At 45.2% G+C, this 27,461-nt stretch overlaps 1 protein-coding gene across 4 annotated transcripts in view; it reads right to left on the minus strand.

The window, feature by feature from the left end:
• The window catches only part of LOC118372846 (netrin receptor UNC5C-like), a 343,833-nt gene that overhangs the window by 125,393 nt on the left and 190,979 nt on the right, over positions 1 to 27,461 (minus strand). For all 4 annotated transcript variants that reach the window (XM_052458143.1, XM_052458145.1, XM_052458144.1 and 1 more), the window contains one exon: positions 25,314 to 25,457. In XM_052458143.1, coding sequence (XP_052314103.1) covers positions 25,314 to 25,457 — 144 coding nt within the window. The remainder of the gene's footprint in view (positions 1 to 25,313; positions 25,458 to 27,461) is intronic.

The following is a 27,461-nucleotide window of genomic DNA, read 5'->3' on the forward strand; positions in this document are numbered from 1 at the left end:
TTTGATATGGTAACTGATGTCTTTGATATGGTAACTGACGTCTTTGACATGGTGACTGACGTCTTTGACATGGTAACTGACGTCTTTGACATGGCACTGACGTCTTTGACATGGTAACTGACGTCTTTGATATGGCACTGATGTCTTTGATATGGTAACTGGCGTCTTTGACATGGTAACTGATGTCTTTGACATGGTAACTGATGTCTTTGACATGGCACTGACGTCTTTGACATGGTAACTGATGTCTTTGATATGGTAACTGACGTCTTTGACATGGTACTGATGTCTTTGACATGGTAACTGACGTCTTTGACATGGTAACTGACGTCTTTGACATGGTAACTGACGTCTTTGACATGGTAACTGACGTCTTTGACATGGTAACTGACGTCTTTGACATGGTAACTGACGTCTTTGACATGGTAATGACGTCTTTGACAAGGTAACTGACGTCTTTGATATGGTAACTGACGTCTTTGACATGGTAACTGACGTCTTTGACATGGCACTGACGTCTTTGACATGGTAACTGACGTCTTTGACAAGGTAACTGACGTCTTTGATATGGTAACTGATGTCTTTGACATGGTAACTGACGTCTTTGACAAGGTAACTGACGTCTTTGATATGGTAACTGACGTCTTTGACATGGTAACTGACGTCTTTGACATGGTAACTGATGTCTTTGACATGGTAACTGACGTCTTTGACATGGTAACTGACGTCTTTGACAAGGTAACTGACGTCTTTGATATGGTAACTGATGTCTTTGACATGGTAACTGACGTCTTTGACATGGTAACTGACGTCTTTGACATGGTAACTGACGTCTTTGACAAGGTAACTGACGTCTTTGATATGGTAACTGATGTCTTTGACATGGTAACTGACGTCTTTGACATGGTAACTGACGTCTTTGACAAGGTAACTGACGTCTTTGATATGGTAACTGACGTCTTTTGACAAGGTAACTGACGTCTTTGACATGGTAACTGATGTCTTTGACATGGTAACTGACGTCTTTGATATGGTAACTGATGTCTTTGACATGGTAACTGACGTCTTTGACATGGTACTGACGTCTTTGACATGGTAACTGACGTCTTTGATATGGCACTGATGTCTTTGATATGGTAACTGGCGTCTTTGACATGGTAACTGATGTCTTTGACATGGTAACTGACGTCTTTGACATGGTAACTGACGTCTTTGATATGGTAACTGATGTCTTTGACATGGCACTGACGTCTTTGACATGGTAACTGACGTCTTTGACATGGTAACTGACGTCTTTGACATGGTAACTGACGTCTTTGACATGGTAACTGACGTCTTTGACATGGTAACTGACGTCTTTGACATGGTAACTGACGTCTTTGACATGGTAACTGACGTCTTTGACATGGTAACTGACGTCTTTGACATGGTAACTGACGTCTTTGACATGGTAACTGATGTCTTTGACATGGTAACTGACGTCTTTGACATGGTAACTGACGTCTTTGATATGGTAACTGATGTCTTTGACATGGTAACTGACGTCTTTGACATGGTAACTGACGTCTTTGACAAGGTTACTGGTAACTGTCTTTGATATGGTAACTGATGTCTTTGACATGGTAACTGACGTCTTTGACAAGGTAACTGACGTCTTTGATATGGTAACTGACGTCTTTGACATGGTAACTGACGTCTTTGACATGGTACTGACGTCTTTGACATGGTAACTGACGTCTTTGACAAGGTAACTGACGTCTTTGATATGGTAACTGATGTCTTTGACATGGTAACTGACGTCTTTGACAAGGTAACTGACGTCTTTGACATGGTAACTGACGTCTTTGACATGGTAACTGACGTCTTTGACATGGTAACTGATGTCTTTGACATGGTAACTGACGTCTTTGACATGGTAACTGACGTCTTTGACAAGGTAACTGACGTCTTTGACATGGTAACTGACGTCTTTGACAAGGTAACTGACGTCTTTGATATGGTAACTGACGTCTTTGACATGGTAACTGACGTCTTTGACATGGTAACTGACGTCTTTGACAAGGTAACTGACGTCTTTGACAAGGTATGGTAACTGATGTCTTTGACATGGTAACTGGTAACGTCTTTGACATGGTAACTGATGTCTTTGACAAGGTAACTGACGTCTTTGATATGGTAACTGACGTCTTTGACAAGGTAACTGACGTCTTTGATATGGTAACTGATGTCTTTGACATGGTAACTGACGTCTTTGACATGGTAACTGACGTCTTTGACAAGGTAACTGACGTCTTTGATATGGTAACTGACGTCTTTGACATGGTAACTGACGTCTTTGACATGGTAACTGATGTCTTTGACATGGTAACTGACGTCTTTGACATGGTAACTGATGTCTTTGACATGGTAACTGACGTCTTTGACATGGTAACTGATGTCTTTGACATGGTAACTGACGTCTTTGACATGGTAACTGACGTCTTTGACATGGTAACTGACGTCTTTGACATGGTAACTGACGTCTTTGATATGGTAACTGATGTCTTTGACATGGTAACTGATGTCTTTGACATGGTAACTGATGTCTTTGACATGGTAACTGATGTCTTTGACAAGGTAACTGATGTCTTTGACATGGTAACTGACGTCTTTGACATGGTAACTGACATCTTTGACATGGTAAATGATGTCTTTGACATGGTAACTGACGTCTTTGACATGGTAACTGATGTCTTTGACATGGTAACTGACGTCTTTGACATGATAACTGACGTCTTTGACATGATAACTGACGTCTTTGACATGGTAACTGATGGATCCCTCTCTTCCAACCTCCTATTAGAACGGCTCCATCTCTCTTCTCTCTCTCTCTCTCTCTCTCTCTCTCTCTCTCTCTCTCTCTCTCTCTCTCTCTCTCTCTCTCTCTCTCTCTCTCTCTCTCTCTCTCTCCCTCTCTCTCTCCAACATTCACTCAATGCACTCTGGATGTTTACTAAGTGCAGAACAAGCCATTTACATTTAGTTAAGATATGAGACACAATAAATGTAATCAGAAGATACTATTAACATGTAAATATTATTGGTAACATAATTCAGTAATTAAACAGATTAAGTAATGCTCTAATTTTAAATTGTACACCCAGTGTAGGCTATTACCCTTTTAAGAGCTAGAATAGATTTTGTACCAAATATGTTGTCTCACACTATTCAAACCCCTCAATTGAATAAACAGTCTATAGATCACATATTGCAAATATGGTTTCCAGGTGTTTGATACTGTTCAATTTGCTCCGTTCCATCCATTATTATGAGCTGTCCTCCCCTTTAAAGTGTTCACACTGCACAAAACATGGAAAGAACCGCATTGAATTCACAAACATTTACTGAAAGGGACCGAGTGTGAAAACTCAATGTATACAAAAGTGAAATAAACAATAAAAATGAACAGTAAACATTACACTCAACAGAAGTTCCAAAATAAAAAATACGTTACAAATGTCATATTATGTATATATATATATATATATTATATATATATATATATATATATATATATATATATACAGTGTTGTAATGATGTACAAATGGTTAAAGTACAGAAGGGAAAATAAATAAGCATAAATTAGGGTTGTATTTACAATGGTGTTTGTTTTTCACTGGTTGCCCTTTTCTTGTGGCAACAGGTCACAAATCTTGCTGCTGTGATGGCACCCAGTAGATATCAAAATTGGGTTTGTTTTGGAATTCTTTGAGGATCTGTGTAACCTGAGGGAAATATGTGTCTCTAATATGGTCATACATTGGGCAGGATGTTAGGAAGTACAGCTCAGTTTCCACCTCATTTTGTGGGCAGTGTGCACATAGCAGTGTGCACATAGTGCACATACGTTTGGGTCAGTCACAGTGGTGAGGTATTCTGCCACTGTGTACTCTCTGTTTAGGGCCATTTCGTGAAATCTTGGTTGGTGAGCGGACCCCAGACCTCACAACCATAAAGGGCAATGGGCTCTATTACTGATTCAAGTATTTTTAGCCAGATCCTAATTGGTATGTTGAATTTTATATTACTTTTGATGGCATAGAATGCCCTTCTTGCCTTGTCTCTCAGATCGTTCACAGCTTTGTGGAAGTTACTTGTGGCGCTTATGTTTAGGCCAAGGTATGTATAGTTTTTTGTGTGCTCTCTCTCTCTCTCTCTCTCTCTCTCTCTCTCTCTCTCTCTCTCTCTCTCTGCTTCTCTCTCTTCTCTCATTGCACAGAAAGCCTAAAAAACTGGAGGTGGATGGTGGGGAGCTGCTAAGAAAGGGAATGGATGGACCTCTCTCTCTTCTCCTCCTATTGGAATAGATCCCTCTCTCTTCTCCTCCTATTATAATGGATATATTTATTATCCTATTAGAATGGATCCCTCTATCTTCTCCTTCTATTAGAATGGATCTCTTTCTTCTTCTCCTATTAGAATGGATCACTCTCTCTTCTCCTTCTATTAGATTGTCCTGAATGGATTACTGTTGCTCTCTCTCTCTCTCTCTCTCTCTCTCTCTCTCTCTCTCTCTCTCTCTCTCTCTCTCTCTCTCTCTCTCTCTCTCTCTCTCTCTCTCTCTCTCTCTCTCTCTCTCTCTCTCTCCTCTCAAGTCTAAAGTATCGGAGGTGGATGGTGGGGAGCTGCTGAGAAAGGGACCAATATTTCTCCAGTGTGCGAGCCTGATGGAGAAGGGCAGGACCGGGACAGCAGGGGCAGAGGGGGATCTTCATGCTACTCTGAAACCCAAAGCTCATTAGACATATATCATCACCTGCTGGGACACAGACTGACAGAGGAGCAGGAAGGGAGCTGTAGCACTACAATTGCAAGAGAACAGACTCAGTCGAGCATCAAGTACACAGTCGTACACTCAAACTCCAGTAACAGTACTTTCCACAGCCTGCAATATCCCTGTTCTACTTTTGAACCACACTAACTCCCTGACACAGAACATTTAATCAAACAGAGTAACCACATTTACGGAATAGTCTAGAATAACAATGTTCCTGTTTTGCAAAATACAAAAGTTAATGCAGTAGTGAGTTAATGCAGTAGTGAGTTAATGCAGTGGTGAGTTAATGCAGTGGTGAGTTAATGCAGTGGTGAGTTAATGCAGTAGTGAGTTAATGCAGTAGTGAGTTAATGCAGTAGTGAGTTAATGCAGTAGTGAATTAATGCAGTAGTGAGTTAATGCAGTAGGGAGTTAATGCAGTAGGGAGTTAATGCAGTGGTGAGTTAATGCAGTCGTGAATTAGGACAGCGGAGTCAATCACCACCTTCCGGAGACACCTGAAACCCCACCTCTTCAAGGAATACCTAGGATAGGATAAGTAATCCTTCTCACCCCCCTTTAAGATTTAGATGCACTATTGTAAAGTGGCTGTTCCACTGGATGTCATAAGGTGTATGCACCAATTTGTAAGTCGCTCTGGATAAGAGCGTCTGCTAAATGACTTAAATGTAAATGTAATGTAAATGTGAATTAATGCAGTGGTGAGCTAATGCAGTAGTGAGTTAATGCAGTGGTGAGTTAATGCAGTGGTGAGTTAATGCAGTGGTGAGTTAATGCAGTAGTGAATTAATGCAGTAGTGAATTAATGCAGTGGTGAGTTAATGCAGTGGTGAGTTAATGCAGTGGTGAGTTAATGCAGTGGTGAGTTAATGCAGTGGTGAGTTAATGCAGTCGTGAATTAATGCAGTAATGGTTATTTTTGTTTCTATTTTTAAACATTTTGTTGAGTGTATGAATTTGTGTATGAATTTAAATGTTCATGCAGTTCGATTCTTGTTTAGAGATATTGAAAATCCAGTCACCAAATATAGAATATAGCCCATACTGTCTACTAGCACACACACACACACACACACACACACACACACACACACACACACACACACACACACACACACACACACACACACACACACACACACACACACACACACACACACACACACACACGCACACACACACAGGCACACACACACAGGCACACACACACAGACACACACACACACGCACACACACACACACATGCACACACACACAGGCACCCACACACAGGCACACACACACACACATACACAAAGACACACACATACACATACACATACACAGACACAGATACACAAAGTCTCAGAGCCATGCTCCACACCCACAGCAACTCCCTGCCACAGTGTGTAATCCCTGAGAATGGGCTGGAGGAGCTGATATGAACCCTACTCTGACTATCTCTGGTAAACCAAGCATGGACCAGCCCTGCTTACAAAGCAAAGAAAGCCCAGAGCTGAAAGGCAAGCCAAGCTGAAAATGATATATTCTCTATAAGTACACTGAGTCAAGGGTTTCCATGAACTCTTCCTCTGAGTTTTAACCCCTCAGCGGCCATCGGTACACAACCAAAAGAAAAGCAAAGCATACACTTCCACATACGGTAGTAATGTAATGTGTTTGATGTATTTGATAACAATCCACCTCTTTATGTCAGTTTGAAATGAAATGGTTCACTTCAGATCTTTCTGTTGTAGGGTCAGAGAAGCATGCAATCAGTGACCTATATGGACGGACATAGTGGGTCCGGTATAAGAGCAGAATATTATCAGAGAGTCAGAGAGCGAGAGTCAAGGACATTTGTGATGTGGTTGTGATGTAGTGAGAGAGAGCTTCCTAATTTCTTTGGGTCAGAACTCCCGAACCTTAGTTTCTACTCTCAGCACCTCTCAGTATCCATGGAAACCACCCTTTGGGGTAGTTTAGCATTCCACCAACTTCTGTAGAAAGATTTAGTCAGATTCTCCTTCAATCAAGTCATTCTGGAATGTGATAAAATAGGGTTGCTATAGACATCCTGTGCGAACGTAAAACAGGTTGTAGATGGCTTTAGCATTTTGTTTTTGGTTTTTGGTTTCTGGAAGAAAGAAGATCTGCAGACACACAGATCCAAAAATGCTCCACCAAACTGGTTCAGGAATGGTCTCCTTGTCACCATTGTATTGGTGTGGGGGCTGTGGTGTGGGGGCTGTGCTTTGGCAAAGTGGGTGGGGTTATATCCTTCCTGTTTGGCCCTGTCCGGGGGTGTCCTCGGATGGGGCCACAGTGTCTCCTGTCCCCTCCTGTCTCAGCCTCCAGTATTTATGCTGCAGTAGTTTGTGTCGGGGGGCTAGGGTCAGTTTGTTATATCTGGAGTACTTCTCCTGTCCTATTCAGTGTCATGCGTGAATCTAAGTGTGCGTTCTCTAATTCTCTCCTTCTTTCTTTCTCTCTCTCGGAGGACCTGAGCCCTAGGACCATGCCCCAGGACTACCTGACATGATGACTCCTTGCTGTCCCCAGTCCACCTGGCCATGCTGCTGCTCCAGTTTCAACTGACCTGAGCCCTAGGACCATGCCCCAGAACTACCTGACATGATGACTCCTTGCTGTCCCCAGTCCACCTGGCCATGCTGCTGCTCCAGTTTCAACTGTTCTGCCTTACTATTATTCGACCATGCTGGTCATTTATGAACATCTTGGCCATGTTATGTTATAATCTCCACCCGGCACAGCCAGAAGAGGACGGGCCACCCCACATATGCTCTCTCTAATTCTCTCTTTCTTTCTCTCTCTCGGAGGACCTGAGCCCTAGGACCGTGCCCCAGGACTACCTGACACGATGACTCCTTGCTGTCCCCGGTCCACCTGACTGTGCTGCTGCTCCAGTTTCAACTGTTCTGCCTTGTTATTATTCGACCATGCTGGTCATTTATGAACATTTGAACATCTTGGCCATGTTCTGTTATAATCTCCACCCGGCACAGCCAGAAGAGGACTGGCCACCCCACATAGCCTGGTTCCTCTCTAGGTTTCTTCCTAGGTTTTGGCCTTTCTAGGGAGTTTTTCCTAGCCACTGTGCTTCTACACCTGCATTGCTTGCTGTTTGGGGTTTTAGGCTGGGTTTCTGTACAGCACTTTGAGATATCAGCTGATGTACGAAGGGCTATATAAATACATTTGATTTGATTTGATTGATTTGATTTATATTGTGAGCAAACTAGAACCCATAAATGCCCACACAATCTGACTGCCACCCACTGGCAAGTCTGAATCTGCCGCTGACATAGAGAGAGAGGGAAGGAGAGGAAGAGAGGGGGGGAGGGGGGAGAGAGGGAGAGAGAAAGAGAGAGAGAGGGAGGAAGAGAGAGAGAGAGAGAGAGAGAGAGAGAGAGAGAGAGAGAGAGACAGAGACAGAGACAGAGACAGAGAAAGAGAGAGATAGGATCTCAACCAATGCTATTAAAGGGAAACTTCACAATTTTTCAACTTCATATTCATCATCTCCAGCAACACCCCAGCATCAACATAGCCTACTAATTGCCTACTAATTGCCTACTAATTGCCCACTAATTGCCTACTAATTGGTTGATGATGTCATTGGAAACACTTATCTATATAATTTTTACTACAAAACAGAATGTTGATGTTGGGGTGGTGCTGGAGATGATGAATAGGAAGTTGAACATTTTTCAAAATCCCCTTTAAAGAACTGTGATGTTGTGCAGCAGGCCGGAAGGCTAACCCCCTTAGTCTTGGTGGCCATTTGATTAATTGTTCAAAAGTCTATTGGCTTGGGGTTAGAAGCTGTTAAGGAGCCTTTTGGACCTAGACTTGGCGCTCCGGTACCTCTTGCCGTGTGATAGCAGAGAGAACAGTCTATGACTTGGGTGACTGGAGTCTTTGAAAAATGATGGGGCTTCCTCTGACACCGCCTAGTATATAGGTCCTGGATGGCAGGAAGCTTGGCCCAAGTGACGTACTGGGCTGTACGTATTACCCTCTGTAGCGCCTTATGGTCAGATGCCGAGCAGTTGCCATACCAGGCAGTGATGCAACCGGTCAGGATGCTCTTCATGGTCCGTACAGCTGTAGAAATTTTTGAGGATCTGGGGACCCATGCCAAATCTTTTCAGTCTCCTGAGGGGGAAAAGGCATTGTCGTGCCCTCTTCATGACTTTCTTGTTGTGTTCGGACCATGATAGTTTGTGGACACCAAGGAACTTGAAACTCCCGACCCGCTCCACTACAGCCCCGTCGATGTGAATGGGGGTGTGTTCGGCCATCCTTTTCCTGGAGTCTACGATCATCTCCTTTGTCTTGCTCACATTCAGTTGGCGTCATGATCTCCTGTCTCCTGTTAATCAATCAATCAAATGCCTTTATAAAGCCCTTTTTATTTCTGCAGATAAAGTGCATATACCCAGCCTAAAACCCAGCCTAAAACCCCAAAGAGAAGGCAATGCAGGTGTAGAAGCACAGTGGCTAGGAAAAACACAGTGAAAAGGCAGGAATCTAGGAAGAAATCTGAGAGGAACCAGGCATGGAGGACTATCCCCATAGAGAGAAGTACAACCGGAATAGAAACATGTTATTGATCATCTCACCGCTCCATATCCCCTGGAGGAAGAGAAGAGGTCAACTCTCATTCTCATTACAAATTAGGATCTAGAAATACTTGAATCAGTTATAGAACCCTTTGCCCTTTATGGTTGTGAGATCTGGTGTCCGCTCACCAACCAAGAATTTACAAAATGGGACAAACACCAAATTGACACTCTGCATGCAGAATTCTGCAAAAATATCCTCAGTGTACAAAATCCATTCTAATAGGAGGAGAAGAGAGAGATCATTCTAATAGGTAGGAGGAGAAGAGAGATATGCATTCTAATAGGAGAAGAGAGGGGGATCCATTCTAACAGGATGAAAAGAGAGAGATACATTCTAATATGAGGAGAAGAGAGAGGGATCCATGCTAATAGGAGAAGAGAGAGATCCATTCTAATAGGAGGAGAAGAGAGAGGGATCCATTCTGATTTTATGAAAAGGTTAGCTCTGTCAGGATGCTGATTAACAAACAGGCAAAACGTCAGTGGAGTCGCAGTTCAATGGCTCAGACACGAGACGTATGTTGCAGGGTCTACAGACGAATACGGATTACAAAGGGAAAATCTGCCATGTCGCGGACCCCAACGTCCTGCTCCCGGACAAGCTAAACACCTTCTTCGCCTGTTTTGAGGATAACACAGTGCCACCGACACGGCCCGTTACCAAGGACTGGGGGCTCTCATTCTACGTAGCCGACGTGAGTAAAACATTTCAATGTGTTAACCCCCGCAAGGCTGCCGGCTCAGACGGCATCCCTAGCAGCGTCCTCAGAGTATGCTGTCCCCACATTGTCCCACATGCTTCAAAATGTTTTAAAAAAGTAACTGAACTAAATGACTATCGCCCCATACCACTCACTTCTGCCATCATGAAGTGCTTTGAAAGGCTAGTTAAGGATAATATCACCTCTACCTTACCTGACACCCTAGACCCACTTCAATTTGCATACCACCCCAATAGATCCACAGACGAAGAAATCGCCATCGCACTGCACACTGCCCTATCCCATCTGGACAAGAGGAATACCTAAGTAAGAATGCGGTTCATTGACTATAGCTCAGACCTGAACACCATAGTACCCTCCAAACTCATCATTAAGCTCGGGGCCCTGGGTCTGAACACCAGCCCTGTGTAACTGGATCCGGGACTTCCTGACGGGCCGCCCCTTGGTGGTGAAGGTAGGAAACAACACCTCCACTTTGCTGATCCTCAGTACAGGGGCCCCACAAGGGTGCGTGCTCAGCTCCCTCCTGTACTCCCTGTTCTGGAAAATAACCTCTCCCTCAACGTCAACAAAAAGAAGGAGCTGATCGTGGACTTCAGAAAACAGCAGAGTGAGCACCACCTATCCACATCGACGGGACCGCAGTGGAGAAGGTGAAAAGCTTCAAGTTCCTCGGCGTACACATCACTGACTATCTGAAATGGTCCACCCACAGAGACAGTGTGGTGAAGAAGGCGCAACAGCGTCTCTTCAACCTCATGAGGCTGAAGACATTTGGCTTGGCCCCTAAGACCCTTTACCCTAAGACAAACTTTTACAGATGCACAATTGAGAGCATCCTGTCAGGCTGTATCACCGCCTGGTACGGCAACTCCACTACCCACAATCACAAGGCACTCCAGAGGGTGGTGCGGACTGCCCACACTGTCTGTCCTCCATGACACCTACACCTACCCGATGTCATAGGAAGGCCTTAAAGATCATCAAGGACATCAACCATCCGAGCCACGGCCTGCACTCCACACTGCCCTTTCCCACCTGGACAAAAGCAACACCAACATGAGAATGCTGTTCATTGACTACTGCTCAGGGTTCAACACCATAGTGCCCACAAAGCTCATCGCTAAGCTAAGGACCCTGGGACTAAACACCTACCTCTGCAACTGGATCCTGAACTTCCTGACGGACAGCCTCCAGGTGGTAAGGGTAGGCAACAACTCATCTGCCATGCTTATCCTCAACACCGGGTTCGCTCAGGGGTGAATGCTTAGTCCCCTCCTGTACTCCTTGTTCGCCCATGACTGTGTGGTCAAGAACGACTCCAACTTAAGTTTGCAGACAACACAACAGTGGTAGGCCTGATCACTGACAATGATGAGACAGCCTATAGGGAGGAGGTCAGAGACCTGGCAGTGTGGTGCCAGGACAACAACCTCTCCCTCAATGTGAGAGGAGATGACCGTGAACTATAGAAAAAGGAGGGCTGAACAGGCCCCCATTAACATTGACGGGGCTGTAGTGGAGCGGGTCGAGAGTTTCAAGTTCCTTGGTGTCCACATCACCAACAAACTATCATGGTCTATCATTTATGACATAATTCAAACAGTTTTAGAAACTTCAGAGTGTTTTCCATCCAATACGAATAATAATATGCATATATTAGCAACTGAGACTGAGGAGCTGGCCGTTCACAATGGGCACCTTTTCATCCAAGCTACTCAATACTGCTCCTGCAGCCATAAAAATATAAACTGTAATGGAACTCTTTTGACTTTTCGTCTGGATTTTGCGCTCGCGCATTGTGCCTTTGGAATAGTGAACTAAACGCGCGAACAAAACGGAGGTATTTGGAGATAAATATGATTGTAATCGAACAAAACAAACATTTCTTGTGGAAGTGGGAGTGCATTCCGACAAAGATCAGCAAAGGTAAGTGAAGATTTCTAATGCTATTTATGACTTTTGTTGACTCCACAATTTGGCGGGTAACTGTATGGCTTGCATTTGTGGCTGAACGCTGTTCTCAGATTATTGAATATTGTGCTTTTGCCGTAAAGCTTTTTTGAAATCTGACACAGCGGTTGCATTAAGAACAAGTTTATCTTTAATTCTATGTAAAACATGTATGTTTCATCAAAGTTTATGATGAATAATTATGTTATTTGATGTGGCTCTCTGCAATTTCTCAGGTGCTTTGGAGGCATTTCTTAACATGGCGCCAATGTAAACAGGTTTTTGGATATAAATATGAACTTGATCGAACAAAACATACATTTAAAAAAAACATTTATTTAACCTTTATTTAACCAGGTAGGCAAGTTGAGAACAAGTTCTCATCTACAATTGCGACCTGGCCAAGATATAGCAAAGCAGTTTGACAGATACAACGACACAGAGTTACACATGGAGTAAAACAAACATACAGTCAATAATACAGTATAAACAAATCTATATACGATGTGAGCAAATGAGGTGAGAAGGGAGGTAAAGGCAAAAAGGCCATGGTGGCAAAGTAAATACAATATAGCAAGTAAAACACTGGAATGGTAGATTTGCAATGGAAGAATGTGCAAAGTAGAAATAAAAATAATGGGGTGCAAAGGAGCAAAATAAAATACAGTAGGGAAAGAGGTAGTTGTTTGGGCTAAATTATAGGTGGGCTATGTACAGGTGCAGTAATCTGTGAGCTGCTCTGACAGTTGGTGCTTAAAGCTAGTGAGGGAGATAAGTGTTTCCAGTTTCAGAGATTTTTGTAGTTCGTTCCAGTCATTGGCAGCAGAGAACTGGAAGGAGAGGTGACTAGAGAGATATGCCTGCTGGAGCGTATGCTACAGGTGGGAGATGCTATGGTGACCAGCGAGCTGAGATAAGGGGGGACTTTACCTAGCAGTGTCTTGTAGATGACATGGAGCCAGTGGGTTTGGCGACGAGTATGAAGCGAGGGCCAGCCAACGAGAGCGTACAGGTCGCAATGGTGGGTAGTATATGGGGCTTTGGTGACAAAACGGATTCCACTGTGATAGACTGCCGCGGAGGAGCGGGGTGACGTGAGAGAACTTGGGAAGGTTGAACACCAGACGGGCTGCGGCGTTCTGGATGAGTTGTAGGGGTTTAATGGCACAGGCAGGGAGCCCAGCCAACAGCGAGTTGCAGTAATCCAGACGGGAGATGACAAGTGCCTGGATTAGGACCTGCGCCGCTTCCTGTGTGAGGCAGGGTCGTACTCTGCGGATGTTGTAGAGCATGAACCTACAGGAACGGGCCACCGCCTTGATGTTAGTTGAGAACGACAGGGTGTTGTCCAGGATCACGCCAAGGTTCTTAGCGCTCTGGGAGGAGGACACAATGGAGTTGTCAACCGTGATGGCGAGATCATGGAACGGGCAGTCCTTCCCCGGGAGGAAGAGCAGCTCCGTCTTGCCGAGGTTCAGCTTGAGGTGGTGATCCGTCATCCACACTGATATGTCTGCCAGACATGCAGAGATGCGATTCGCCACCTGGTCATCAGAAGGGGGAAAGGAGAAGATTAATTGTGTGTCGTCTGCATAGCAATGATAGGAGAGACCATGTGAGGTTATGACAGAGCCAAGTGACTTGGTGTATAGCGAGAATAGGAGAGGGCCTAGAACAGAGCCCTGGGGACACCAGTGGTGAGAGCGCGTGGTGAGGAGACAGATTCTCGCCACGCCACCTGGTAGGAGCGACCTGTCAGGTAGGACGCAATCCAAGCGTGGGCCGCGCCGGAGATGCCCAACTCGGAGAGGGTGGAGAGGAGGATCTGATGGTTCACAGTATCGAAGGCAGCCGATAGGTCTAGAAGGATGAGAGCAGAGGAGAGAGAGTTAGCTTTAGCGGTGCGGAGCGCCTCCGTGATACAGAGAAGAGCAGTCTCAGTTGAATGACTAGTCTTGAAACCTGACTGATTTGGATCAAGAAGGTCATTCTGAGAGAGATAGTGGGAGAGCTGGCCAAGGACGGCACGTTCAAGAGTTTTGGAAAGAAAAGATAGAAGGGATACTGGTCTGTAGTTGTTGACATCGGAGGGATCGAGTGTAGGTTTTTTCAGAAGGGGTGCAACTCTCGCTCTCTTGAAGACGGAAGGGACGTAGCCAGCGGTCAGGGATGAGTTGATGAGCGAGGTGAGGTAAGGGAGAAGGTCTCCGGAAATGGTCTGGAGAAGAGGGGAGGGGATAGGGTCAAGCGGGCAGGTTGTTGGGCGACCGGCCGTCACAAGACGCAAGATTTCATCTGGAGAGAGAGGGGAGAAAGAGGTCAGAGCACAGGGTAGGGCAGTGTGAGCAGAACCAGCGGTGTCGTTTGACTTAGCAAACGAGGATCGGATGTCGTCGACCTTCTTTTCAAAATGGTTGACAAAGTCATCTGCAGAGAGGGAGGAGGGGGGGGGAGGATTCAGGAGGGAGGAGAAGGTGGCAAAGAGCTTCCTAGGGTTAGAGGCAGAGGCTTGGAATTTAGAGTGGTAGAAAGTGGCTTTAGCAGCAGAGACAGAAGAGGAAAATGTAGAGAGGAGGGAGCGAAAGGATGCCAGGTCCGCAGGGAGGCGAGTTTTCCTCCATTTCCGCTCGGCTGCCCGGAGCCCTGTTCTGTGAGCTCGCAATGAGTCGTCGAGCCACGGAGCGGGAGGGGAGGACAGAGCCGGCCTGGAGGATAGGGGGCATAGAGAGTCAAAGGATGCAGAAAGGGAGGAGAGGAGGGTTGAGGAGGCAGAATCAGGAGATGATGATGATAGGATGGAAGAGGAGAGAGTAGCGGGGGAGAGAGAGCGAAGGTTGGGACGGCGCGATACCATCCGAGTAGGGGCAGTGTGGGAAGTGTTGGATGAGAGCGAGAGGGAAAAGGATACAAGGTAGTGGTCGGAGACTTGGAGGGGAGTTGCAATGAGGTTAGTGGAAGAACAGCATCTAGTAAAGATGAGGTTGAGCGTATTGCCTGCCTTGTGAGTAGGGGGGGAAGGTGAGAGGGTGAGGTCAAAAGAGGAGAGGAGTGGAAAGAAGGAGGCAGAGAGGAATGAGTCAAAGGTAGACGTGGGGAGGTTAAAGTCGCCCAGAACTGTGAGAGGTGAGCCGTCCTCAGGAAAGGAGCTTATCAAGGCATCAAGCTCATTGATGAACTCTCCGAGGAACCTGGAGGGCGATAAATGATAAGGATGTTAAGCTTGAAAGGGCTGGTAACTGTGACAGCATGGAATTCAAAGGAGGCGATAGACAGATGGGTAAGGGGAGAAAGAGAGAATGACCACTTGGGAGAGATGAGGATCCCGGTGCCACCACCCCAATGACCAGAAGCTCTTGGGGTGTGCGAGAACACGTGGGCGGACGAAGAGAGAGCAGTAGGAGTGGCAGTGTTATCTGTGGTGATCCATGTTTCCGTCAGTGCCAAGAAGTCGAGGGACTGGAGGGAGGCATAGGCTGAGATGAACTCTGCCTTGTTGGCCGCAGATCGGCAGTTCCAGAGGCTACCGGAGACCTGGAACTCCACGTGGGTCGTGCGCGCTGGGACCACCAGATTAGGGTGGCCGCGGCCACGCGGTGTGGAGCGTTTGTATGGTCTGTGCAGAGAGGAGAGAACAGGGATAGACAGACACATAGTTGACAGGCTACAGAAGAGGCTACGCTAATGCAAAGGAGATTATAATGACAAGTGGACTACACGTCTCGAATGTTCAGAAAGTTAAGCTTACGTAGCAAGAATCTTATTGACTAAAATGATTAAAATGATACAGTACTGCTGAAGTAGGCTAGCTGGCAGTGGCTGCGTTGTTGACTTTGTAGGCTAGCTGGCAGTGGCTGCGTTGTTGACACTACACTAATCAAGTCGTTCCGTTGAGTGTAATAGTTTCTACAGTGCTGCTATTCGGGGGCTAGCTGGCTAGCTAGCAGTGTTGATTACGTTACGTTGCGTTAAAAGAACGACAATAGCTGGCTAGCTAACCTAGAAAATCGCTCTAGACTACACAATTATCTTTGATACAAAGACGGCTATGTAGCTAGCTATGTAGCTAGCTACGATCAAACAAATCAAACCGTTGTACTGTAATGAAATTAAATGAAAATGTGATACTACCTGTGGAGCGAAGCGGAATGCGACCGGGTTGTTGAGTTCTATTCGGAAGACGTTGGCTAGCTGTTGGCTAGCTGCTAGCTAGCAGTGTCTCCTACGTTAAGGACGACAAATAGCTGGCTAGCTAACCTCGGTGAATTAAGATAATCACTCTAAGACTACACAATTATCTTGGATAAGAAGACAGCAAAGACAGCTATGTAGCTAGCTAACACTACACTAATCAAGTCGTTCAGTTGAGTGTAATAGTTTCTACAGTGCTGCTAATCGGTGGACGTTTGCTAGCTGGCTAGCTGCTGGGCAGAGCAGTGAAGATTACGTTAGGACGACGAAATACGATAATTACGCAATTATCTTTGATACAAAGACGGCTATGTAGCTAGCTAAGAAGAAATTGCTAAGATTAGACAAATCAAACTGTTGTACTATAATGAAATGTAATGAAATGTAATGAAAAAGTTATACTACCTGCGGAGCGAAATGCGGATGCGACCGCTCGCTCCAACCCGGAAGTACGGATGTGGCTAGGTGCAGACCTAACATAATCGCAAAGTGTGCTTTCTCCGTAAAGCCTTTTTGAAATCTGACACAGCAGTTGCATTAAGAAGTTTATCTTTATTAGTATGTTTAACACTTGTATCGTTTATCAATGTTTATGATGAGTATTTCTGTCATTTGATGTGGCTCTCTGCACTTTCACCGGATGTTTGTTTGCATTTCTGACCATAATGCGCCAATGTAAACTGAGATTTGGATATACATTTTGGATATAAATATGAACTTTATCGAACAAAACATACATGTATTGTGTAACATGAAGTCCTATGAGTGCCATCTGATGGACATCATCAAATGTTAGTGATTCATTTAATCTCTATTTCTGCTTTTGTGACTCCTCTCTTTAGCTGGAAAAATGGCTGTATGGTTTTCTGTGACTAGGTGCTGACCTAACATAATCGCATGGTGTGCTTTCGTCGTAAAGCCTTTTTGAAATCAGACACTGTGGTTGGATTTACAAGAAGTTTATCTTTAAAATTGTGGATAATACTTGTATGTTTGAGGAATTTTAATTATGGGATTTCTGTTGTTTTGAAATTGGAGCCCTGCAATTTCACTGGCTGTTGTCGAGGTGGGACGCTAGCGTCCCGAACGATCCCAGAGAGGTTAACAGCTTCTACCCCCCACGCATAAGACTACCGAACAATGAATCAAACGGTCACCCATACTATTTACATTGACCCCCCTTTATTTTTTACACTGCTGCTACTTGCTGTTTATTATCTACCCCCTGTATATAGCCTTGTTATTGTCATTTTATTGTGTTACTTTTCATAACGATTTCTTGAACTGCATGGTTGGTTAAGGGCTTGTAAGTAAGCAATTCACTGTAAGGTCTACACTTCTTGTATTCGACGCATGTGACGAATACAACTTGATTTAGCTGCGGTTAACTAAATGCTGGTGATGAGTATACCTGCTGTTAACTAAATGCTGGTGATGAGTATAGCTGCTGTTAACTAAATGCTGGTGATGAGTATAGCTGCTGTTAACTAAATGCTGGTGATGAGTATAGCTGCTGTTAACTAAATGCTGGTGATGAGTATAGCTGCTGTTAACTAAATGCTGGTGATGAGTATAGCTGCTGTTAACTGAGTGCTGGTGATGAGAATAGCTGTTGTTAACTGAATGCTGGTGATGAGTATAGCGGCTGTTAACTAAATGCTGGTGATGAGTATAGCTGCTGTTAACTGAGTGCTGGTGATGAGTATATCTGCTGTTAACTACATTCTGGTGATGAGTAAAGCTGCTGTTAACTAAATGCTGGTGATGAGAATAGCTGTTGTTAACTGAATGCTGGTGATGAGTATAACTGCTGTTAACTAAATGCTGGTGATGAGTATAGCTGCTGTTAACTAAATTCTGGTGATGAGTATAGCTGTTGTTAACTAATTGCTGATGATGAGTATAGCTGCTGTTAACTAAATTCTGGTGATGAGTATAGCTGTTGTTAACTAATTGCTGATGATGAGTATAGCTGCTGTTAAGTGAATGCTGGTGATGAGTTTAGATGCTGTTAAGTGAGTGCTGGTGATGAGTATAGCTGCTGTTAAGTGAGTACTGGTGATGAGTATAGCTGCTGTTAAGTGAGTGCTGGTGATGAGTTTAGATGCTGTTAAGTGAGTGCTGGTGATGAGTATAGCTGCTGTTAAGTGAGTACTGGTGATGAGTATAGCTGCTGTTAAGTGAGTGCTGGTGATGAGTTTAGATGCTGTTAAGTGAGTGCTGGTGATGAGTATAGCTGCTGTTAACTAAATGCTGGTGATGAGTATAGCTGCTGTTAACTAAATGCTGGTGATGAGTATAGCTGCTGTTAACTAAATGCTGGTGATGAGTATAGCTGCTGTTAACTGAGTGCTGGTGATGAGAATAGCTGTTGTTAACTGAATGCTGGTGATGAGTATCGCGGCTGTTAACTAAATGCTGGTGATGAGTATAGCTGCTGTTAACTGAGTGCTGGTGATGAGTATATCTGCTGTTAACTACATTCTGGTGATGAGTAAAGCTGCTGTTAACTAAATGCTGGTGATGAGAATAGCTGTTGTTAACTGAATGCTGGTGATGAGTATAACTGCTGTTAACTAAATGCTGGTGATGAGTATAACTGCTGTTAACTAAATGCTGGCGATGAGTATAGCTGCTGTTAACTAAATTCTGGTGATGAGTATAGCTGTTGTTAACTAATTGCTGATGATGAGTATAGCTGCTGTTAACTAAATTCTGGTGATGAGTATAGCTGTTGTTAACTAATTGCTGATGATGAGTATAGCTGCTGTTAAGTGAATGCTGGTGATGAGTTTAGATGCTGTTAAGTGAGTGCTGGTGATGAGTACAGCTGCTGTTAAGTGAGTACTGGTGATGAGTATAGCTGCTGTTAAGTGAGTGCTGGTGATGGGTTTAGATGCTGTTAAGTGAGTGCTGGTGATGAGTATAGCTGATGTTAACTAAATGCTGGTGATGAGTATAGCTACTGTTAACTGAGTGCTGGTGATGAGTATAGCTGTTGTTAACTGAATGCTGGTGATGAGTATAGCTGTTGTTAACTGAATGCTGGTGATGAGGATAGCTGCTGTTAACTGAATGCTGGTGATGAGAATAGCTGTTGTTAACTGAATGCTGGTGATGAGTATAACTGCTGTTAACTGAATGCTGGTGATGAGTATAGCTGCTGTTAACTAAATGCTGGTGATGAGTATAGCTGCTGTTAACTAAATGCTGGTGATGAGTATAGCTGCTGTTAACTAAATGCTGGTGATGAGTATAGCTGCTGTTAACTAAATGCTGGTGATGAGTATAGCTGCTGTTAACTAATTGCTGATGATGAGTATAGCTGCTGTTAACTAAATTCTGGTGATGAGTATAGCTGTTGTTAACTGAATTGCTGGTGATGAGTATAGCTGCTGTTAACTGAATGCTGGTGATGAGTATAGCTGCTGTTAAGTGAATGCTGGTGATGAGTATAGCTGCTGTTAAGTGAGTACTGGTGATGAGATTAGCTGGTGTTAACTGAATGCTGGTGATGAGTATAGCTGCTGTTAACTAAATGCTGGTGATGAGTATAGCTGCTGTTAACTAAATGCTGGTGATGAGTATAGCTGCTGTTAACTAAATGCTGGTGATGAGTATAGCTGCTGTTAACTAAATGCTGGTGATGAGTATAGCTGCTGTTAACTAAATGCTGGTGATGAGTATAGCTGCTGTTAACTAAATGCTGGTGATGAGTATAGCTGCTGTTAACTAAATGCTGGTGATGAGTATAGCTGCTGTTAACTAATTGCTGGTGATGAGTATAGCTGCTGTTAACTAAATGCTGGTGATGAGTATAGCTGCTGTTAACTAATTGCTGGTGATGAGTATAGCTGCTGTTAACTGAATGCTGGTGATGAGTATAGCTGCTGTTAAGTGAGTGCTGGTGATGAGTATAGCTGCTGTTAACTAAATGCTGGTGATGAGTATAGCTGCTGTTAACTAAATGCTGGTGATGAGTATAGCTGCTGTTAACTAAATGCTGGTGATGAGTATAGCTGCTGTTAAGTAAATGCTGGTGATGAGTATAGCTGCTGTTAAGTGAGTGCTGGTGATGAGTATAGCTGCTGTTAACTAAATTCTGGTGATGAGTATAGCTGTTGTTAACTAATTGCTGATGATGAGTATAGCTGCTGTTAACTAAATTCTGGTGATGAGTATAGCTGTTGTTAACTAATTGCTGATGATGAGTATAGCTGCTGTTAACTAAATTCTGGTGATGAGTATAGCTGTTGTTAACTAATTGCTGATGATGAGTATAGCTGCTGTTAACTAAATTCTGGTGATGAGTATAGCTGCTGTTAACTGAATGCTGGTGATGAGTATAGCTGCTGTTAAGTGAATGCTGGTGATGAGTATAGCTGCTGTTAAGTGAGTACTGGTGATGAGATTAGCTGTTGTTAACTAATTGCTGGTGATGAGTATAGCTGCTGTTAACTGAATGCTGGTGATGAGTATAGCTGCTGTTAAGTGAATGCTGGTGATGAGTATAGCTGCTGTTAAGTGAGTACTGGTGATGAGATTAGCTGGTGTTAACTGAATGCTGGTGATGAGTATAGCTGCTGTTAACTAATTGCTGGTGATGAGTATAGCTGCTGTTAACTGAATGCTGGTGATGAGTATAGCTGCTGTTAACTAATTGCTGGTGATGAGTATAACTGTTGTTAACTAATTGCTGGTGATGAGTATAGCTGCTGTTAACTAATTGCTGGTGATGAGTATAGCTGCTGTTAACTGAATGCTGGTGATGAGTATAGCTGCTGTTAAGTGAGTGCTGGTGATGGGTATAACTGCTGTTAACTAAATGCTGGTGATGAGTATAGCTGCTGTTAACTAAATGCTGGTGATGAGTAAAGCTGCTGTTAACTAAATGCTGGTGATGAGTATAGCTGCTGTTAACTAATTGCTGATGATGAGTATAGCTGCTGTTAAGTGAATGCTGGTGATGAGTTTAGATGCTGTTAAGTGAGTGCTGGTGATGAGTATAGCTGCTGTTAAGTGAATGCTGGTGATGAGTATAGCTGCTGTTAAGTGAGTGCTGGTGATGAGTATAGCTGCTGTTAAGTGAATGCTGGTGATGAGTATAGCTACTGTTAACTGAGTGCTGGTGATGAGTATAGCTGTTGTTAACTGAATGCTGGTGATGAGTATAGCTGTTGTTAACTGAATGCTGGTGATGAGTATAGCTGCTGTTAACTGAGTGCTGGTGATGAGTATATCTGCTGTTAAATACATTCTGGTGATGAGTAAAGCTGCTGTTAACTGAATGCTGGTGATGAGTATAGCTGTTGTTAACTAATTGCTGATGATGAGTATAGCTACTGTTAACTGAATGCTGGTGATGAGAATAGCTGTTGTTAACTGAATGCTGGTGATGAGTATAACTGTTGTTAACTAATTGCTGATGATGAGTATAGCTGCTGTTAACTAAATTCTGGTGATGAGTATAGCTGCTGTTAACTGAATGCTGGTGATGAGTATAGCTGCAGTTAAGTGAATGCTGGTGATGAGTATAGCTGCTGTTAAGTGAGTGCAGGTGATGAGTTTAGATGCTGTTAAGTGAGTGCTGGTGATGAGTATAGCTGCTGTTAAGTGAGTGCTGGTGATGAGTATAGCTGCTGTTAACTAAATGCTGGTGATGAGTATAGCTGCTGTTAAGTGAGTGCTGGTGATGAGTATAGCTGCTGTTAACTAAATGATGGTGATTAGTATAGCTGCTGTCCAGTGAGTGCTGGTGATGAGTATAGCTGCTGTTAAGTGAGTGCTGGTGATGAGTAGTAACAGAGGCATGAACACAGCACTTTCTCAGATGTCTCGTGAGTCATCCTGAAAGGCCAATGGAGAAGTGACGCATCGTGGCCGCCCCTCTGACACCCATCGAAATGCATTTACTAAACACAGAGGGCCATCGCAGCAGTAATACTCATATCAGACAGCAGACAATTTGATACATTAACTGTAAAAAAGACAAGGCAATGTTTACACGACCCCTGTCAAACAGCCCCTAATTTACCACTTATTTGCACGTATACCCCTTTTATACATATCAGTGGGTAACTGGCAAACTGGGAGGGGTGGGGGTTGGTGGGTGTTGTAAAAAACATGGGGGGTGTTTGCAGTTCAAATTAGGAAGGTGTTAAACAATGGAACAGTTAATGAATTTACCTGTAAAAAAAACAGAGAACCATTCACACAAATCCAATACCTGTATTTTGGTTACTGTGAAAATGCAGGAATCATGACTACTGTAGGTCTTGAGTAGCTTATATTTTTCCATTCATTTTATCTCTACTCCTTTCAGATGTATGAAAAGGCTGGTATAAAAATGCATGCATGGTAAATTAGTGGGTTTTTGGTCTGTGTATGAAAGGGATATAAGTGTCACAGAGACCTCTGTCACTCTATTGGAGAAAGAGAGAGACTGGACACAACATGGCTTGAAGTGAGAAATGCATAAGGTCCATAGAAATACCGATGATTTCAGAAGACCCATGGCTCAGTGATAAAGATCAAGCAGAAAAACAGTCATTTTAGTGTACTCTTTTTTGTTGTAGTTGTTGTGATCACTCAACAACTGAAAGACATAAAACTACTCTATTTCATCTCGGTCAGTTTCCAACTCCCTTCACGTTTTGATTGGCATGTCCTCTGGGTCACGTTAAACTGATTTAAGCGCAAGGGAAGAAATAAATGTGTTGTTACTGGAAAACATGTTGGTATTTGGTATACTGACCCGTAGAATTACTAACATAAGAAAATGGCATTTGAGGACCACCAACAAATAACCGTAAATGTTGGTATAAACATATCCTTGTGCTGTGTGTATACAGCACTCCCTGTCTCTGCTCAGTTCCTCCTAGTTTATACACAATGAAACTGGAGTCTATGGGCTGTTTTACCCACCCACGCTCAAAAGAACACGTAACTGCCATTCGTTATGAGAGCCTTTTCTTGACTGCCTGTACAACTGGCAGATACAGATCAACTTGGAAAGAGTCACTCTCGGTGACTCTTTGACTGTGAGGACAGGGATGGGGACTGGGGTGGGGACAGGGATGAGGACAGGATGGGGACTGGGATGGGGACAGGGATAGGGACAGGTATGGAGACTGGGATGGAGTCTGGGATGGAGACTGGGATAGGGTCGTGGACAGGGATGGAGACTGGGATGGGGTCTGGGATGGGGACAGGGATAGAGACTGGGGTCTCTTAAGTTAATATTGTTTCAAACCAGGGCAGGATGGGGACTGGGATGAGTCCAGGGATGAGACTGGGATGGGGTCTGGGACAGGATGGGGAGTGGGTCTGGGATGGAGACTGGGATGGAGACTGGGATGGGGTCTGGGATGGAGACTGGGATGGAGACTGGGATGGAGACTGGGATGGGGACTGGGATGGGGACTGGGATGGGGTCTGGGATGGAGACTGGGATGGAGACTGGGATGGGGTCTGGGATGGAGACAGGGATGGGGACAGGGATGGAGCCTGGGATAGGGTCTGGGATGGAAACAGTGATGGGGACAGGGATGGAGACTGGGATGGGGTCTGGGATGGGGACAGGGATGGAGACAGGGATGGAGCCTGGGATAGGGTCTGGGATGGGGTCAGGGATGGAGCCTGGGATAGGGTCTGGGATGGGGACAGGGATGGCGACAGGGATGGAGCCTGGGATGGATGAAGACAGGAATAGGGACAGGGATGGGGACTGGGATGGGGTCTGGGGTGGGGACAGGGATGGCGACAGGGATGGAGCCTGGGATGGATGAAGACAGGAATAGGGACAGGGATGGGGACTGGGATGGGGTCTGGGATGGGGACAGGGATGGCGACAGGGATGGAGCCTGGGATGGATGGAGACAGGAATAGGGACAGGGATGGGGACTGGGATGGGGTCTGGGATGGGGACAGGGATGGCGACAGGGATGGAGCCTGGGATGGATGAAGACAGGAATAGGGACAGGGATGGGGACTGGGATGGGGTCTGTGTGGGGACAGGGATGGCGACAGGGATGGAGCCTGGGATGGATGAAGACAGGAATAGGGACAGGGATGGGGACTGGGTTGGCGACAGGGATGGAGCCTGGGATGGATGAAGACAGGAATAGGGACAGGGATGGGGACTGGGATGGAGCCTGGGATGGATGAAGACAGGAATAGGGACAGGGATGGAGCCTGGGATGGATGAAGACAGGAATAGGGACAGGGATGGCGACAGGGATGGAGACTGTGATGGGGTCTGGGATGGATGAAGACAGGAATAGGGACAGGGATGGAGCCTGGGATGGATGAAGACAGGAATAGGGACAGGGATGGAGCCTGGGATGGATGAAGACAGGAATAGGGACAGGGATGGGGACAGGGATGGGAACAGGGATGGATGAAGACAGGAATAGGGACAGGGATGGAGCCTGGGATGGGGTCTGGGATGGAGACAGGAATAGGGACAGGGATGGGGACAGGGATGGATGAAGACAGGAATAGGGACAGGAATGGAGCCTGGGATGGGGTCTGGGATGGAGACAGGAATAGGGACAGGGATGGGGACAGGGATGGATGAAGACAGGAATAGGGACAGGGATGGAGACTGGGATGGGGTCTGGGATGGAGACAGGAATAGGGACAGCGATGGAGCCTGGGATGGATGAAGACAGGAATAGGGACAGGGATGGGGACTGGGATGGATGAAGACAGGAATAGGGACAGGGATGGGGACAGGGATGGATGAAGACAGGAAACTAGGGACAGGGATGGGGACTGGGATGGATGAAGACAGGAATAGGGACAGGGATGGGGACAGGGATGGATGAAGACAGGAATAGGGACAGGGATGGGGACAGGGATGGATGAAGACAGGAATAGGGACAGGGATGGGGACAGGGATGGATGAAGACAGGAATAGGGACAGGGATGGGGACAGGATAGGGAAAGGAATAAGGACAGGGTTGAGGAGACTCAATAGTGACAGGGTAGAGGGCGTTACTCACACGCGATGAGGACGTGTGCCTTGCGACTCTTGGTGGTCCCTGCAGAGCTCCAGGCAACACACTGACACCAGAAGTCCTCTGGTCCAAACAGCTCCTCTACTTGCTGCCGTGTGATCTCAATACTGGCCTCTCGCACCACCAATCCTGCGGAGTGGAGAGAGAAGAAAGTCAGTATACAGGCTCGATACAGAAGCAGAACCAACACTAGCCTTGGGCAGAGAGACGGGACATTCAAAACACAGAGCCAAAGACATTTGAGGGAAATTCTAGCTTGATAAAGTTAAATGAATGTTGTCCTCCCTGGCACCGGCCCTGGGGAGAGGGGAATGAATATCAGTTGTAACATGTTGCCAGCAGCACAGTCTATAGCTTCATTGAGAGGATGTCAATACTAACCTCTCACACCTGGGAAAGGAAATTAGAGAAGATACACTATATATACAAAAGTATGTGGACACCCCTTCAAATTAGTGTATTCAGCTATTTCAGCCACACCCGTTGCTGACAGGTGTATAAAATCTGGCACACTGCCATGCAATCTCCATAGACAAACACTGTCAGTAGAATGGCCTGTACTGAAGAGTTCAGTGACTTTCCAACGTGGCACTGTCATAGGATGCCACTTTCCAACAAGTCAGTTCGTCAAATTTCTGTCTTCTAGAGCTGCCCCAGTCAACTGTAAGTGCTGTTATTGTGAAGTGGAAACGTCTAGGAGCAACAACGGCTCAGCCGTGAAGTGGTAGGCCACACAAGCTCACAGAACGGGACCGCCAAGTGCTGAAGCTCGTAGAATGCAGAGTGCCAACTGTAAAGTTTGGTGAGGAGGAATAATGGTTTAGGGCTGTTTTCATGGTTCGGGCTCGGCCCCTTAGTTCCAGTGAAGGGAAATCTTAAAGCTACAGCATACAATGTCATTCTTGATGATTCTGTGCTTCCAAATTCCTGGCAACAGTTTGGAAGGCCATTTCTTGTTCCATATATAAATACCCATTACAATGATACTATTTTTTGTGTGTTTTACCCCATGTTTCTCCCCAATTTCGATCTTGTCTCATCGCTGCAACTCCCCAATGGGCTCGGGAGGCGAAGGTCGAGTCATGCATCCTCCGAAACAAGATCCACTAAACCACGCATCTTAACACCCGCCCGCTTAACCCGGAAGCCAGCCACACCAATGTTTTGGAGAAAACACCGTTCAACTGACGACAACGGTTAGCCAGCAGGTGCACGGCCCGCCACAAGGAGTCGCTAGAGCATGATGAGCCAAGTAATGCCCCCCGGCCAAACCCTCCCCTAACCTGGACGACACTGGGCCAATTGTGCGCTGCCCTATAGGACTCCCGATCATGGATCGAACCCCGGTCTGTAGTGATGGCTCTAGCTCCACGATGGTGCCTTAGACCCTTGCGCCATTCGGGAGGCCCAATACCCATTATTTTGAATAAGATGTTAGACAAACAGATGTCCACATACTTTTGGTAATGTAGTGTATCTGTATCTAAACAAACACACATATAGGACAGAGAAAGGGGGATACCTAGTCAGTTGTACAACTGAATGCATTCAGCTGAAATGTGTCTTCTGCATTTAACCCAACCCCTCTGAATCATACACCCATTCAAAATATGGCAAAACCACACACACAGCTCTTCACACTTTAATACATCAAATTAATCAATTGTATCGCATCTTTAAATCAGTCTACTAACTACCCTGTCCAAAAGGGTATTTCTCGAGGCTGTTTGGCAATGGGTCTCCCTGTGTGCTTAGTGCTGGGTGTGTGTGTTCTGTGTGTGCTAGCTTGGCCCAGATTGCGGTGAGGTGCTGTGGGATTGAGTTGTTGAGGTCCGGGGCTGTGCATGGGACTGTGGGGGAGGAAGCCTAGCAGCCTCATCAGTGTCATGGCTAACACAATCCTGTCTTCTAACTCCTCTGATTACTGCTCATCTGGGTGCCAGAGCCCAAACAAACAAATCAGCCCTGAAACAAACCCCTCTACCCACAGCACAGCTGCCCCTCCAGCTCAGATTACTGAAATAATGCTGTGTGTGTGTGTGTGTGTGTGTGTGTGTGTGTGTGTGTGTGTGTGTGTGTGTGTGTGTGTGTGTGTGTGTGTGTGTGTGTGTGTGTGTGTGTGTGTGTGTGTGT

Source organism: Oncorhynchus keta, chromosome 12 (assembly GCF_023373465.1).
Source record: "Oncorhynchus keta strain PuntledgeMale-10-30-2019 chromosome 12, Oket_V2, whole genome shotgun sequence".
In the NCBI taxonomy this organism is placed as follows: domain Eukaryota; kingdom Metazoa; phylum Chordata; class Actinopteri; order Salmoniformes; family Salmonidae; genus Oncorhynchus; species Oncorhynchus keta.